Source organism: Halichoeres trimaculatus, unplaced genomic scaffold (genome assembly GCF_033239565.1).
Source record: "Halichoeres trimaculatus isolate MK-OKI-2021-1 unplaced genomic scaffold, fHalTri1.1 fHalTri1_scaffold_4, whole genome shotgun sequence".
Classification (NCBI taxonomy): domain Eukaryota; kingdom Metazoa; phylum Chordata; class Actinopteri; order Labriformes; family Labridae; genus Halichoeres; species Halichoeres trimaculatus.
The window spans coordinates 2,317,322-2,333,544 of record NW_027437182.1 but is presented as its reverse complement, the minus strand read 5'-3'; the positions used below and the strand labels follow the sequence as shown (position 1 = coordinate 2,333,544).

General features: G+C 44.6%; 1 protein-coding gene across 1 annotated transcript; it reads left to right on the top strand.

Annotated features, from left to right (window-relative positions):
- Window positions 1–1,412: 1,412 nt before the first annotated feature.
- vcam1b (vascular cell adhesion molecule 1b) lies at window positions 1,413–13,374 on the top strand. Its single transcript, XM_074669194.1, has 10 exons — window positions 1,413–1,613; window positions 3,482–3,784; window positions 3,950–4,255; window positions 4,334–4,594; window positions 4,679–4,948; window positions 5,133–5,408; window positions 6,650–6,952; window positions 8,517–8,786; window positions 11,584–11,844; window positions 11,938–13,374. Exons 1-10 carry the CDS (start codon window positions 1,421–1,423, stop codon window positions 12,096–12,098), a joined length of 2,604 nt encoding a protein of 867 aa, XP_074525295.1. The 5' UTR covers window positions 1,413–1,420; the 3' UTR covers window positions 12,099–13,374.
- The last annotated feature ends 2,849 nt before the right edge of the window (window positions 13,375–16,223 follow it).

The window sequence follows — 16,223 nt, the reverse complement described above, 5'->3', positions numbered from 1 at the left end:
ATAATATCAATAATATCAATAATAATATCAATAATAATAATAATAATAATAACAACAATAATAGTATTGATAGTTATAGTCATAAAAATAGTTATAGCAGCATCAATGGGGATTATGACAACAACAGTTAAAGTGACATTAGGAAATAAGATACAGACGGACTGAGGAGGCCTGTGAACAATCAGTGAGTGGTCACATGACTGACCAATCAGATCAATGAGGTCAGCATAAGTCACACACACACACACACCTATGGGGCCCTGATTGTAAAGTTGCACACACTGTAAACAACATTTCTCCACATTAAGCTCCAAATCATCACTTTTTCTTCAGATTTAGAAAAACATTTTTGAAATATATTCGTCAGATATAATTTATTAATGTTGAATGTTATTTTAAAAAAAACGTTATAAATGAATGTACTGATTCTAATTATTTAGCTACGTTTCTAAACATTTAGTTTCATTCTGAATATTTGGTTAAGACTTAATGACTTCATATTAAACAAAGATTTACAAATCTTAAGCAAACTCTCTAAATATGCAGTCAAGATTTCTAAATATTTACCTTTGATTTCTTAATATTTAGGTACGATTTGTAAATATTTAGCTAGTTTAGCAATTCACACTCCAACCCGCCGGAAGTACCAAAATAAGAGTTCGAGGAAGCGATTTTGAGAAAGTCAAGCGCTACTTCTTCGATGTCGGCCACTGGATCTTCAACAGCGCCATCACAGCAGTTGGTTTTTTTTTTCTAACGGCTGATTTAGCCGACTGTGTTTGACTTTCTCAAAATCCGCTTGGCTCGATCGCTTCCTCCAACTTTTATTTTGGCACTTCCGGTGGCGGGAATGTGGATTTGCATGCTAGCTAAACGCCTAGAAACCGTACTTCAAGATTTATAAATTTTGACTTTGTATTTAGAAACCATGGCTAAATATTTCGAAATCTTTGCTTAAGATTTATAAATCTTTGATACATTTTTAGTCTTAGATAAATATTTAGAATGAAACTTTCATTTTTTAGAAACGTAGCTAATATTTGGAATCAGGACATTCGTTTATAACGTTCACAGATAGCATTCAACATTTAGATAAAACATTGAGCATTAATAAGTAATTTTTGACAGATATATTTAACTTTTTCTCTAAATCTGCAGAAATAATGTCTTTTTTTAGAGCTAACTGTGGAGAAATGTTATTTGCAGCGTGTGCAACTTTACAGTCAGCGCCCCGTACAAACAGTCTCAGATCACAGGAGGAACATTCAGTCTGTTCTCAGTCTGACAGAGTCAGAAAAAGAAAGAAAGCCAGAGGAAAAGGTGAAGTTTCCGGTCTGACCACCAGAGGGCGCTGTAGTCTGCAGAGTCACAGAGTGGGAGAGAGACAAAGAGACGTGAAGGAGAGAGAGAGGCAGACAGCATGCTGAGAGGAGGAGCAGAGGAGGAGGAGGAGGAGGTGCTTTTGTCTCCCTTCTCTTCAAAGCCACAGTTTTTACCAAAACCTGAACAGAAAGAGACGCAGCTCAGAGCTCCATCACTCCTTCATTCATCTATTCACCCGTTCATCAGTGTGAGGATGTGTGTGTGTCGGATTCTTCCTCTGCTGCTCTCAGGTCAGATCTTCACCTTTCCTCACACATTCATTTATTTATTCATGCATTCATTTATTCATATTTGGGGTTATTCTCCCAGTCTGTTTGTTATGGCAGCGTGTGTGTGTGTGTGTGTGTCTGAGTCTGTGTGTGTGTGTGTGTCTGAGTCTGTGTGTAAGGTTAATGATATAACAATAAAATCATCACCAGCAACAATAATAACAAAGCTTTGAAGTAAACAGATATCTGCCAATCATTGTGTCATATATATATATATATATATATATATATATATATATATATATATATATATATATATATATATATATATATATATGACATAGCATGTTTCTACTTTGTTGTATTGATTACTGATCAGTCAGCTATCAGCTGATCACTTCAGTAAACACAGACAGAGGTCATGACCCTCAGGATGATAACTAGCAATACAATCAGCTGATTGTATTATATCCTCTTCAAAGGTAGGGTCTGCAGGAATTTTGGTTACTTGTTAGCTAACACAGCATTCAAACTGGGCTTCTACTCCTTGGCTCAGTGCCAGCGGCAGCACACACCCACAGCCTCTGACACTAGCCCAGCAACCACTTGTAGCATCACGTTTCTATGTGAGAGAGACTCGAGAGCACCTGACTTAGCATGTTAGCACAAGCTCATCACAGGTATGTGACACATACCTGGTTAGCAGGAAGCTAACTGACGTCGCTCCTCATCCTGAGCTGCTCTCCAAGTTTCTGAAAGTCGAGCCAAGCTTCACCCTCATTTAAGGAAAAAGCTTTATAATTTTGGCATTTAATTTCACTTTGGTTGTTTTTCTTCCTCCGAGCTACGTCCGCCATCGTAGCCGCTCTGATTAGCTTCTTCTACTCACTAATAAACACACAAAGTCACTTGCGCACTAAGTGTGCTGTGATTGGCTGATGTAACCACGTCTACTCTCTATCCAGAAACGTTCTGAAACAGCCATAACATCAACATCCAGGCAGAGGAGGGGGTTGAGGCAGATACTGACACTGACACACACATATAAGGGCTAGGGGTGGGAGAAAAATTGTTACATATATGTAAATTTTTTTGTTGGGCAACATCAAAATAGGAATCCTTTGTCAAAAAATCTTAATTTTAAAAATTCAGATTCTTTATTTCAGTCTTCGTTTATAAACCGGATTGGAAAAAAGTTCCCACTTTTCTCGAGCAAAGGGTGAAACTTTTCACTCTGACTCATGTAATGTGCATTTTACCCTGCAGATCCTACCTTTAAAGCTCCACTGAGGAGCTGATGGTCTATTTAGGTTTGGCGCCCCCTGTGGATGAACCTGTGCAGCAGCTAACACACATTAAATACAGGTCTAGAGAGGGATCCATCTATTCCCTGGACTCCTCTGGTCTCAAGAGCATCAGGGACGGTGGCTTTGACCTGTGAGCTGAGAATGAGCTGCTTTTATTAAATACTCATGACTTAAACATCAAACTCTGATGTGATTTTAAAGATTTAAAACATTTAAGCTGAAATGCTCTGAGCAGTTTCCTGTCTCAGTGACTCTTGAAGCGTCTTCAGTCAGGATGAAACTCTGACTCATTCTGGATCAGACTGAGGAGGAACTGGTCTCAGTTAGCGCTGAGTCTCGTTGGTGAGATGAATAAATTCACACGTTCAGAGCTGAGGAGGGAAACGTCACCATGGAAACGGAGCCAGGACGGATCTGCAGACAATAAAACCTTTATGAGGAGATGAAACCAGATTCATCTCTCAGAGAGAGACAGTCTGAACCAATCAGAGCTGACTTTACAGCTCCTCACCACAGGGGGCGCTGCAGAGGAGCAGTCACAGCTGATGCTTACGTTGTTGTTGTTTTTGTTTACCTCTTCAGCTGTCCTGCTGATGTCACAGTGGTGCGTTCAGGGTCTGCGTGTGGATCTGAGTCCCAGGAGTCCTCTGTTTCGGCTCGGGGTGCGGGGCCAGCTGGCATGCGTGGTCCTGGACTGTCCCACAATGCCGAGCGTGTCCTGGTCCGTGCTGGAGGACCGCCCCCTCACAGCCTCCATCAGCACCAACAGGACGGGCTCTGTGGTGACCTTTGACCCCGTGATGATGGAGCATGAGGGTATGCTGATCTGCAAGGTGAGCTGTGAAGGAGAGACCAAGCAGACCAGGACTACACTCAGGGTCTACGGTGAGTCTTAGACCAGAATCACTGATAAGGGGGCGTCTAAGGCGTCTCAGGACCTGTAGGGACTCAAACAGGAAGTTGCTGAGTCATGGTTCATTTCACACCTGATGTCCTCCCAAGTGATGAGTCATCAGCTAACTGCTCTCTGATTGGTTCTCTGTCCCCCAGCTTTCCCGTCAGACCCTGTGATCAGTGGGCAGGACCACCTGAGGCTCGGGGCTGAGTCTGGTCTCACCTGTCGGGTGTCTGAGGTTTACCCCCCAGAGCTGCTGAACCTGAGCTGGATCAGAGGAGACCAGGTCCTGCAGAGCATCATGGGAGATCCTGGGTCCAGCTCAGTCCAGACTGAGTACAGATTCATCCCTCAGGAGCAGGACTCAGGAGGGTCCCTTAGCTGCAGAGCCGTGTTGGACCTGAAGGACCTGCCTCCTCAGGACCACACCAGAGAGACCAGGATCACACTGAACCCGCTCTGTGAGTCCCACACAGTCCTCTGTAATCTTGTTTAATATCTGAGTCCTGAATCCTGGATCCTGGATCTCCTCTCTGCAGATCCCCCGGTGGTCTCAGTGGCTCCAGACTCCGTGGTGGTCCTGTCCGGCTCTCAGCTCACTCTGGACTGTTCAGCGAGGGGGAACCCTAAGCCCAGCATCACCTGGACCTTCAGGGCGGCTAAAGGAGGGTCTGAGATAAAGGGTCAAGGTCCTCTGCTGGTCCTGGACCCAGTGAGTCTGTCTGAGTCAGGATGGTACGACTGTGAAGCCCAGAACACGGAAGGGAACCAGACCGCCGCTGTAGAGGTCAAAGTTCACGGTGAGAGTGAGGCATGTGACCGTTCATATGAACACAACTGTTGTTGTTGTGATACCTGCCCTCACCTGTTGGCTCCGCCCACAGCTCCTCCCACCAACACCACGCTCTCTCTGAGTCCAGGTGAGAGGGTGATGGAGGGTCAGCAGGTGACCTTCACCTGTCAGTCAGAGGGAGCTCCGCCCCCTCTGCTGGTGTTGAAGAAAGAGGGGGTGGAGCGACATAGATCTGACTCCGCCTCCTCCCTGCTCACCTTCAACGTCTCCTCTGCCCAGCTGGAAGACTCCGCCCACTACCAGTGTGAATCGACCAATCAGCACGGCTCACAGCTGGTCAGCAGCACGCTCACTGTCAGAGGTACAGGTCACCTTCACACACACACACACACACACACACACACACACACACACACACACACACACACACACACACACAGACACACACAGGCCACATGTGTGTCTCTGAGACCTGAGCTGGTCTTGTAGGACCATCAGATCTGAGGGGTGAGGTTAATCCAGATTATAATCTCTGTCCCTGTCAGCCCACCCTCTGCGGGTGGAGGTGAGTCCTCCTCTCTCTGCAGAGCGGGGTTCAGCTCAGGTCCTCACCTGTCGAGCCTCTTGGTGTCTCTCTGCCCCGTCTCTCACCTGGAGGAGGACGGACCAGGAGGGGACAGTCCTCCAGAGGACTCAGCAGCAGGATGGACTGTCCCTGCTCCACCTGCAGGACCTGGACCTCCAGGAGCAGGGAGGGTTCACCTGTGAGGCCAAGTGTGACTCCGTCATCAGGACCGCACAGACCTGGATCCAGGTCTATGGTGAGTCTAATGCTCCTGATATATGGACGACCAAAACTGCCAGATTTAAAAATAAATGTTATTTCCTTATCAATCGATATTAAATTTATTTATTTTTATTTTACTGTTATTAATTTATTTACTTATTTATATATTTTTAAGTTTTGTTTTTATTTTCACTTTTATTTATTTTTAATTTTGGCAGTTTTGGTCCTCCATACGATCCACCAGGATAAGGTTTAGGACTTGAGTTAGGACCATCAACACCGTCACCGAGGCGCAGTGCGTCATGGGAGAGGGAGACTGTGTCCAACATCTGGATCAGATCTCGTTCCTGTCAGTCTCAGAGGGGGGGCAGAGTTAGTCCAAGTCCTGGACCGCAGCCAGATCAGAGGGAGTTTGGACAGAGTGAGGAGGTCAAAGGTCACAGAGGCTAATGAACACAGATCTGCTTCTAATCTGAGCTCCAACACACAGGAAGTGACACACTTTAGCAGGCAACAATGAGGATGATGATGATTTTGGTTTGTTGATGCTCTGATTGGTCAGGTTTGAAGGTGGGCGGAGCATCCAGTCTGGCGCTGAAGAACTGGAGAGTCACACCCTCAGAGCTTGATGTTAAAATAAACTGTTACTGTTTCTTTAAGACGCTTTAAAGCTCTGTGGAACTCTGGAAGCTAACATTCCGGAATCTTCCTCCTCACCAATCAGTGATGTCACAGATTGAGTTGCTCTCATGTGACTTTTAAAGAAGTGTCTCTTCCTGGGATTGCTGCGACATGCGATGACCTCACAGCTGGAAACTTTGACCACATTTAGCGTCAACATCCAACATTTGGACTTCCTGTTTGTGTGTGACTGAGTCAGAAAGACAACAGCTCCTCTTTAAGACCCAGAAACATTTCAGCTCACACACACACACAGGTCCTCCCCCACAGAGACAGCGTGTCTCACATGGCGTCCTCCCTCAGACGCTCTGTCACTTTAAGTCTCAGAGACCTGATGGACTCTGTGGAGGTCTGATCCTACGGACTGTTTCAGCTCTTTAACTCAAAGTCCGGGAAGGTCCAGAGAGTTCAGGCACAGTCTGTCCCTGAAGATGTATCAACACACTCCCCTCGCAGCGTGAAGGGAGGAGGACACGGGGGAGGAGGTCATGATGTAGGGAGGACTCTGAGGTTGTGTCTGCGTGTCACTCATCAACACGCCGCTCATGATGTTTGATTTCTGGGTCTAAAAATGTTCTGTTTCATCTTTTTCAGCCTTCCCATCTGATCCAGTTCTAAAGAACCCTGGTCCAGTCCTGCTGGGTCAGGAGGTGGTCCTCAGCTGTGATGTCATTGACGTCTTCTCAGCCAATCAGATGAGGATCCAGTGGATGATGGGGAACAGGAGCCTGACAGCCGAGTCCTTCAGGTTCTCTGGTTCTGTTCAGAATGTCTCGTCAGTTCTCCAGCACCGGGTCACAGAGGAGGAGCCGGTTCTGACCTGCAGAGCTGAGCTGCTGATGGAGAGCGGGGACGTGTGGAGGACCAGAGAGACCAGCATCAGCCTGCAGGTCCACTGTGAGTGTCTCAGAATCAGAGGCTTTTATTGTGAAAGAGGAAAAGGGGAAGTAAAGGATCAGAAAGCGGCAGGTGATGATGGTGATGGCAATAATAGTGAGGATGATGATGATGATAATGATAATGGTGATGAGGATGATGATAATTATAATAACAATAATGGTGATGTGGTGATGATGATAATGATAATAACAATAATAGAAATGATGTTGATGATAGTGATGATGCTGAGGTTGAGATAATGTAAATGATAATGATAACAATCGTGTTGATCATTATAATGATAATAATGGTGATGACAGTGATGATGAAGATCACAACGGTTGTGGTGATAATGAAGATAATAATGGCAGTGATGCTGTTGACAATGAGGATGATGTTAATGAATTTAATGATTATAATTTGATTATGATGATGATAACGATAATGAAAATGATGATGTTGATGATGATGATGATGATGATGATAATGATGATGACAGTGATGATGATGAAGAAAATGATGTTGAGGGTAATAATGGGGTGGACAGAAATGAATATGATGATGAGGATGATGATGATGATGTTAAGGGTGATAGTAGTGATGGCTGTGATAATGATGATGATGAAGATGATGATAATGTTGATGATTATGACACAGATTAATATGAGGATGATGGTTATGTTGTTGATGATGATGATGATAATAATTCTGATAATGATAAAGGTGATAAGAGTGATGACAGTGATGATGACGGTGATGATGAAGAAAATGATGTTGAGGGTAGTAATGGTGATGACAGAAATGAGTATGATGATGATGATAAGGGTGATTTTACTGATGGCAGTGATGATGATAATGATGATGATGATGATGATGATGATGATGACACAGATTAATATAAGGATGATGATGATGATCAAGATGATAATTCTGATAATGTTAAGGGTAATAAGGGTGATGACAGTGATGATGATGATGATGATGATAATGATGATGATGATAATGATGATGATTAAAGTGGTAATGATGATGATGATGATGTTGAGGGTGATTATAGTGATGATAGTGATGATGATGATGATGAAAGTGATGCTGATGAAAATGATGATGATTATGATGACGATGTTTAGGGTGATTATAGTGATGACAGTGCTGATGATGATAATGATGATGATGATGATGATGATGATGATGATGATGATGATGATGATGATGATGATGACAGTGACGATAGTGAGGATAATGATGATGATGAGAATGGTGATTGATAATTTGTTCAGTCAAACAGAGGAACATCTTCCTCTGTTTTTTCACACCTAGAATTCTTTAACGCAGACTGTGACATCACACCCTGTTCTCTCTCTGATTGGTCGGCTGAGCTGGATGTCTTAACACTTAGTCATGTCAGCTTAGAGTGAGGAGCTAAGTTTGTATCAAAGACTTCCCTTTCCTTTGACTCTAGCAGTGAACATGTTTGCAGATGATGCAGTTATTTTTGTCTGATGATGTAACAGGAAGTAGAATCAGCTGATCTGACCTTTGACCCTCAGAGCATGACTCTCCCTCTCTGATTGATCCGCAGATCCTCCCACCAACACCACGCTCTCTCTGAGTCCAGGTGAGGAGGTGATGGAGGGCCAGCAGGTGACCTTCACCTGTCAGTCAGAGGGAGCTCCGCCCACTCTGCTGGTGTTAAAGAAAGATGGAGTGGAGCTACAGAGGTCTGACTCCGCCTCCTCCCTGCTCACCTTCAACATCTCCTCGGCCCAGCTGGAAGACTCCGCCCACTACCAGTGTGAATCGACCAATCAGCACGGATCAGAGCTGGTCAGCAGCTCGCTCACTGTCAGAGGTACAGGTCACCTTCACACACTAACACACACACACACTCACACACACATCTCTCCCTCTCTGTCTCTGACGCTGTTATCTGAAGCAGACCTCTCACTCCTCCTCATGATGCTGAGATCTTCAGCAGACAGAAATAACCTGAGGAATCTGTTCACAGTCTGAGCTGATTCAGAGACAGACTGAGCCCGACAGCTCTGCTCCACTCTGATTCACATTCATATGAACAAACAGTCACACAGGTGGGGTCACACCTGAGGAGGAGCAGCAGACTCACTGCAGACCCTGAATCCAGGTTTATCTCAGTGATTTGTGGCACAGTGTGGAGACCTTTAAACAGACAAAACCATTCACACATTGTTTAAAGAGGAAGTGAGATAAGAGCTGACATGGTCACATGATGAGGGGGTATCAGGTGATGATGTGTGTCTGAAAGGGTTAACTCCAGGTCAACAGGGTCAGCTCAGCAGCTGATTTCTCCAGAGTATCTATGAGGCTCACAATGATCTATGTTCATCTCTGAAAGAGCAGTTTACCTTTAGGGTCAGAGTAAACACATTAAGATCCACTCACTGTGACAGAGAAGGAAGTGAAGTTAAAGTGAGGTTAAAGCGAGGTTGAACTCTGAATGAAGTGAAGTTAACCCCCTAGGACCCAGCGCTCACATATGTCGACATTACATTTCTGCTTCTCGACCATTTATACTTCACATTTTAAAGCTCTGACCTATGAGCCACGTTTAGGGAAACTACCTACGTCATCTTTTGGTGACACCACAACGTTACACATATTTCAGTGAAAAAAACAGCATATTTAAGAACAATAACACTAATTACAGCTAATCAACAGAATACGTAAAACAAACACCAAGTTTAGGTATTATACTTATTAGGTCTCACTTATCCCAAATTACAAGGAGAAATAAAAAAAATGCACACTAGACGGAAGCTTGGGGCTTATAGTGAGGTTAAAGTGTTAGGGTGAGATTAAAGTAAGGCAAAAACAATGTTAGACAGAGTTTAAATGGTTAGATTGTGGTTAGAGTGAGGTAAAAGTGAGGTCATAGCAAGGTTAGACAGAGGTTAAATGGTTAGAGTGAGGTTAAAGTGGGGTTAAAGTGAGGTAAAAGTGAGGTAAAAGTGGTAAGTGAGGTTAAAATGAGGTCAAAGCAGGGTTGGGCAGAGTTAAATGGTTTGAGTGAGGTTTAAGTGAGGTTAAAGTGAGGTAAAAGGGATGAAGTAAGGTTAAAGTGAGGTCAAAGCAAGGTTAGACAAAGGGAAAATAGTAAGGGTGAAGTTAAAGTGAGGTAAAAGTGTTAAAGTGAGGCTAAAGTGAGGTCAAAGCAAGGTTGGACAGAGGTTAAATGGTTTGAGTGAGGTTTAAGTGAGGTTAAAGTGAGGTTAAAGGGATGAAGTGAGGTTAAAGTGAGGTCAAAGCAAGGTTAAACAGAGGTTAAATGGTTAGGTTGAGGTTAAATGAGGTTAAATGAGGTAAAAATTTTACAGTCGGGTCAAAATGAGGTCAAAGCAAGCTTAGACAGAGGTTAAATGGATAGATTTAGGTTAAAGTGGGGTAAGAGTGTTAAAGTCAGGTTAAAGTGAGGTCAAACCAAGGTTATACAGAGGTCAAATGGTTAGAGTGAGGTTAAAGTGAGGTCAAAGTGAGGTCAAAGTGTTAAAGTGAGGTTAAAGTGAGGTTTAACTGAGGTTTAAGGGTTAGAATGAGGTTATGTGAAGTGAAAGTGGGGTTAGATAGAGATCAAAGTGAGGTTTTAAGGTAAAATTGAGGTTAAAGTGAGGTCAAAAGGTAAAATGAGGTCAAACAAACGTAATGAAGATGAAGTTTGAAACTGAAGGATGTTTCCCTCTGGAGGGTGGAATGTGTTAAAGCATAAACTGTATAAAATATGGACGTAGTCTCTGAGATGTTACCTGTCTGTTCTTGAAACAGCGAAGTGAAGCTGATCGAAGGTTGCAGCCTTATTGGATATGACGCAGGCTTTAAGGTTCCTTTCTAACAGCTATAGGGCGCCCGTCAGTCATATGAGCTGAGCTGTGTCTCTGATTGGACAAATAGACAATCCTAAAATCTTCTAAACCGTTGACTTGGAAAAGAGTTCACCCCCATACAGTGTGTGCTGATAGAGAAATAAACATTTTAGACCCAAGACCCCCCCAGGCTGTAAATGTGTTTTTAATTCTGTTAAAGTCTGTTTGTTTGTCTTGGTCTTGCGTGGTCTCTGGTCTTCCTGCAGCCAGACTCAAGCAGATCCTCAATGAACAGCAGCTTTTAGCACTTTCAGCTTCATTTTTCTAAACTTGGACTTTGCCTCTTGTGTGAAAATGATTCTGATTAAACGCTTCAAAGAGCAGAAAACTGAGACACAGAGACTCAGCGATACCCCATCGACCCCCAACATGTGTGCCAAAAATACCAGGATGTTCTTAAAGCAGGTCACATGTTTAGTATGCATACCAGCACGCTCCTTCAGGATTTAGACCCACAATCCTTTGCACAGCAGAGAGAAGAAATACTCCCTGAATGTCTGCACACAGAGTCTGGTCTCTAAGGGGGACTGAAGGGAGAACTGGAGGCTGTCTCTAAAACCAGGAGCAGAGTTAGCAGAGTTTAAAGATCTCCTGTCACACACACACACACACCAGAAACCCTAAAATCCCACAAACCGAGCTTGTCCTTTAGTCCGTGGTGTTGGATGCTGCCCCTGCTGGTCAGGAGAGGAACTGCAGGCTGTCAGGGTTGTTGATCTGTTGTTCCATCTAACCCAGTTTCTCTTGGTCCAGCTCCTCCCAGAAACACTACAGTCCTCGTCCTGCCATCTACGGTGGTCCAGGAGGGACAAAACGTCACCATCTGCTGCAACACCATCAGTTTCCCGCCTTCAGCCGTAGTCCTGAAGAAGCTGACCAATGGGGTGGAGTTATACTCCTCTAACGGGACCTTCCTATTGGTCAACGTGACGGCCAGAGACTCAGGGATGTACCAGGTCAACGTGACCAACGACCTCGGGTACCAGGTCCGGCTGTTCAGCATCAGCGTGACAGGTGAGTCACACCTGTTGGCTTCTGTGTGTGGGGGTTTGATGTGGTCTCACCGGTCTGTGGATCACCCTGAAGTCTCCTCCTGTTTGTTCGCAGAGAGAAGAACCGTCCTTCCTCCTGGACTCAGCGCCATCTTCATCCCGGCGGTCTGTGTAGCCGCGGGGCTAGCTGCCGCCGCTCTGCTGCTGGACTTCCTGAGGAGATCCAGGAAGAGGGGTTTCTATCAGCTGCCCCAGTCTGCCCCGCCCTCAGCCTGAGGCCAACGCCGCACCGCAACCGTTACCCAACACGTGGTTCAACGCGTGGCCTCAGGGGGCGACCATGGCGTCTGAAGATGTGTCCTCTGTGTCTCAGACTGAATCCAAACATGTGACACCCTTCACCCCGTTAGCTAACGCCCTGACTCCTGCTTACAGCACTGAGCTAACGTGAGGAGGCTGGCGTCCTTCCATCAGATCCTCAGACCCACGACGGCTCATCAGCATCATGTGACCCTCCACGTGGCGACAGCATCCTAAGGACGACCAGCCTCTACCTCAAGCATCTATTTGTCTCGTGACTTCCTGTTTCCTCCGTGTCGCTGTGTTCATACACAAACCTGTTTCTAAAGTGTTTGTTTCTGTTTTCCATCATGTGACTTTGAGTCCTCGTCATGTGACTAGCATGAATGCTTCTGTCATGCTAACGCGTTTCTTTGATTGTACACTTTCTGACTTTTAGCCGCTAATCTCTAACAGGCGACAGCGAGCTCCAGGATGTGACTCTCTCATCCTGGATCTGAGCTTTAAAACCCCAAAATGTGACAATCTAGACCAGAACACGGCGAAACCCTGAGACCTGGCGCCCCGGGACGGGACCTGAAGACGTGTGGGTCCAGGAGAAACCTGAACGTCTGCCTGAGAGCAACAACAGGACGTGTTCAGACGTGCGCTGAGTCGTTAAACCTGTCTAGTCTCTGTCACCACCTCGATCAGGGTCTGGATCAGAGACTCTCATGGTCCAAACTGGACTTTGACTCCAGCTCAGGGGGTTTCCTTCAGGGACCGTGAAGTGAAAGTGAAGCTGGAACTGAAAGTTTCTGAGGTCTGAGTTGTTTGTTTCTGCTGGACTTTACCCTAAATATCCTTCATCGTGTGTTTGTGAGTGTGGGTGGGTGTGTGTGTGTTGGTTCTGGCCCTGGTTCTGGCCCTGGTCCTGGTCGTGGTCCTGGTCCTCTGTGTGGACTTCATTTAAAGTATTTATTTCCTCTCTGGTCCTGGAGTTTGTTGGATCAGGCTTCTGGGATTTCCCGTGACTCAGCTTTCTTTCTCTTTCACTTCTCTCTCCGTTTACGGGAAGTCTTCAGCACGTCTCTTAGTTACCATGGAAACGGTGTTCAGGCCGTCCTCGTTAGAGACCCTCTGTGTGAGTCCAGAGGGGTCTAAGGAAAACCAGTTCAATCCTTCATATGGTTAAAGAGACAGGACCATCAGAGACCCCGAGAGACTGTCAGAGACCCCTCAAGTCCCCCAGAGTGTGTCTGAGCTGAGAGACTGTGATTGAGTTAAGATGTAAATAAACTTCTTTAAGAAAACTGGAGATCAGCTGTTTTTTGTTTACAAAAAAAGAAAAAAAAAGTTTTTTTTGTTTAGACTCAACTAGGACTAAACAGAGACCTGGACCTGGACTTGGACTTGAGGTGTGAGTTATGAATGTGGATCCGAGTTTTTGCTTTCAGAGCCCGACTCACATGACTCTCAGCTCTGTGAGGATCCTCCAGGTGTGTTCTGTGAGCTCACCTGTGTGACCAGAGAGCAGCGCCCCCTGCTGGTCTCTGCTGACTCAGCAGCTCTGTTTAAGCTCCAGCTGACAGCTAGCGGGCTCTGAAGGTCAAAGGTCACAGCGTTCTCCAAGTGTTGATGAATCTGTTCCCGCTGTTTTTAACTCGAGAGGCGTTCAGCGTCCTGCCGGGCCTCCGTGACCTCCGACCTCGGTTGTGTAAGAACGGACGGCGTTCTGCTGCGTCTTGTCATTTTAATCTGAAGGTCTGCTGGTATTTCCTGTCTCTGTCAGCAAGTGGAGGGAGAGCAGAGAGCGGGCACGGATAATCTTCATCCTCATCATCTTCACCGTCATCATCTTCACTGTCCTCAAACCCCCTGAGACTGCAGCTGCATTCAAACTCCTCAAACTTTATTTAAACTTTATTCAAACTTTATTCAAACTCCTCAAACTTTATTTTTTTAGTTTTATATAAACTTTAGTTGAACTAAAACCTCTCACACGGACAATCTCAGAGCCACAGATCGTCATGTTGGATTGGTTAAAAAACCTGATGATGTCAGAGGATCCTCACAGATCTCAACCAATCAGAGCTCTGCAGGGTTTGCATCTGTCAGGTGAGTCCAAAAGGTAAACAAAGAAGACAGAGAAGAAAGAGACAGGACAGAGGGCTTTTGTTAGTCCTGGTGGTGGTCTCAGTCTTCAGGGTTTTGGTGAGTCAGACTCTGATCTCACAAAGTCTCATTCAGGCCTGATCCTCAGTCAGTCTGAAGACAGGACCAGAACTCTGAGTTATGTCAGGACGAGCTGGAGAAAAGTGAACGCTTCCTGTCAGAGGAAAGCCGGGGTCAGAGACGTTAACGGGTCAAAACTGTTAGATGATCCATCAGAGGGACCCAGGGACCGGGTCAGGACCGTGTCTCTAGAAGAAAAAGATTTCAGAGATACAGCTCAGGCTGCGGACGGGAAATGAATCTGATTCTTCTTTTTTAAGGGATTACTTAGAGGACTCAGTCCTAAACCACCATCCCCCTGACAGACACTCAGAGTCCAAAGAGCTGCTGAACCAGTCTGTACCTGAACCCTGAGGATCTCCACGACTGACCCTGGAGGGCTTCACTTCCTTTTTGACTGAGTGACCCCACAGGAGGGAGAGGAACAGGTAAACTGAAATAATCCGTCATTCTCAGAGCAGCCGTGTGGTTGCAGCGCCCTCTAGAGGTGAGGCAGCGTAGAGACGTTTCTCCTCAGACCTGCAGCGCTCGCTGACAGCAGGTGGCCGACCAATCGTTTCCACTTCCTGTGGTCTGTCTGACCCGTGGACGGCGTGCTGCGGAGGAGGACGGAACCTGGGGTTTGTGGTTGCCATGGAAACTGATGAGTGATTTCTTTCATCTCTCTCAAACACACACACACACACACACACACACACACACAGAGGCTGATGTTTATATAATCTGGAGGATAAACGCCGCTCTCTCTGTCTCAGAATAAACTTGAAGCTGCACTTTAAGACTCAAACTATGATATTTGTGTGGGCTGGTCCAGGTTCTGGTCTGTCATAGACCTGATACCCAGACTGCCTTCCATCCTGGTTTAGACTCTCTGTAGGCCTAAATTTTCTGCAGGGTCAACAAATTCTGGATCTGAGACGCTCCTCGTCTCCTCTTGGAACAGGCCGTCTCTAAAGCTGATTCTGTGTTCGTCTGTGTTTATGGAGCTTTGATCTCTGAAGAATTACACTCTGTTCCTTTATGTTCCTTTGGGTTCCTTTGTGTTCCTTAACCTTCTCCTGTAACTGTTTGTTTCTTAATGTTTTTACTGTTCCTTTTGAGTGATTTATGTTCCCTGAATGTTCCTTTACTCTAGGTCCCTATATGTTCCTAACGTTCTGTATGTTCCTTTAAGCTCTTTACATTCCATTAAGTGTTTTTGTTCCTTTAGGTTTCTCTATCTTCTAGAACAACAGTCTTCAACCTGTGGCTCTAGAGCCTCATGCGGCCCTTTCGACTCCTTTGCAGTGGCTCCTTGTAACTTTAAAATATACAATTCAAAAAAAAGGTTTTTTTTTTTTTTTTTTTTTTTTTTTACAGAGGGCAATAATGATTAAAGACACTGACACCAAATGAAATCATGTGTTAACATTTTGCTGAACTAAATATCCAACCCCTCTTACAATAAAGCTTTCATACTAATTTTTTTTTTTTGATTTTAAGAAAAAAAATAAGATTTCTTGAAGATTTTGCATTTCTTTTTAAACCTTTTTATTCAGAAAATTTATCAAATTATCTCAATTCCATTTTGGGGACAAATGTTGCACATTTTTGAATGTTTAAAAAAATAAAGCAAATTTTGAAATGACATTTTTTCTGAATTGACATAATTTTGGTGATTCTTTTTAAATTTCAGTTTTTTTGGAATTTGCACATTTTTTTAAATTTAGCAGATTTTTTAAATTACTTTTTTTTACTTTATGAAATTTGGTGATTTTTTTTTTTTTTTTTTGGGGGGGGGGGGGGGGGGTTTGCAAAATATCGACATTTTCTAAATGTATTTTTTGAAAATGTGTGAAATTGTGAAATTTCAATTTTTATGAAAAATTTTGAAATTTATCAAAATTT

What these genes read in the sequence shown, in the direction of transcription:
- vcam1b (XM_074669194.1), top strand. Translation starts at nt 1,421, where the DNA reads ATGCTGAGAGGAGGAGCAGAGGAGGAGGAGGAGGAGGTGCTTTTGTCT. An exon ending in CAGCACGCTCACTGTCAGAG is followed by an intron (nt 4,949 to 5,132) that starts GTACAGGTCACC and finishes TGTCCCTGTCAG; the next exon opens with CCCACCCTCTGCGGGTGGAG. An exon ending in GACCTGGATCCAGGTCTATG is followed by an intron (nt 5,409 to 6,649) that starts GTGAGTCTAATG and finishes CATCTTTTTCAG; the next exon opens with CCTTCCCATCTGATCCAGTT.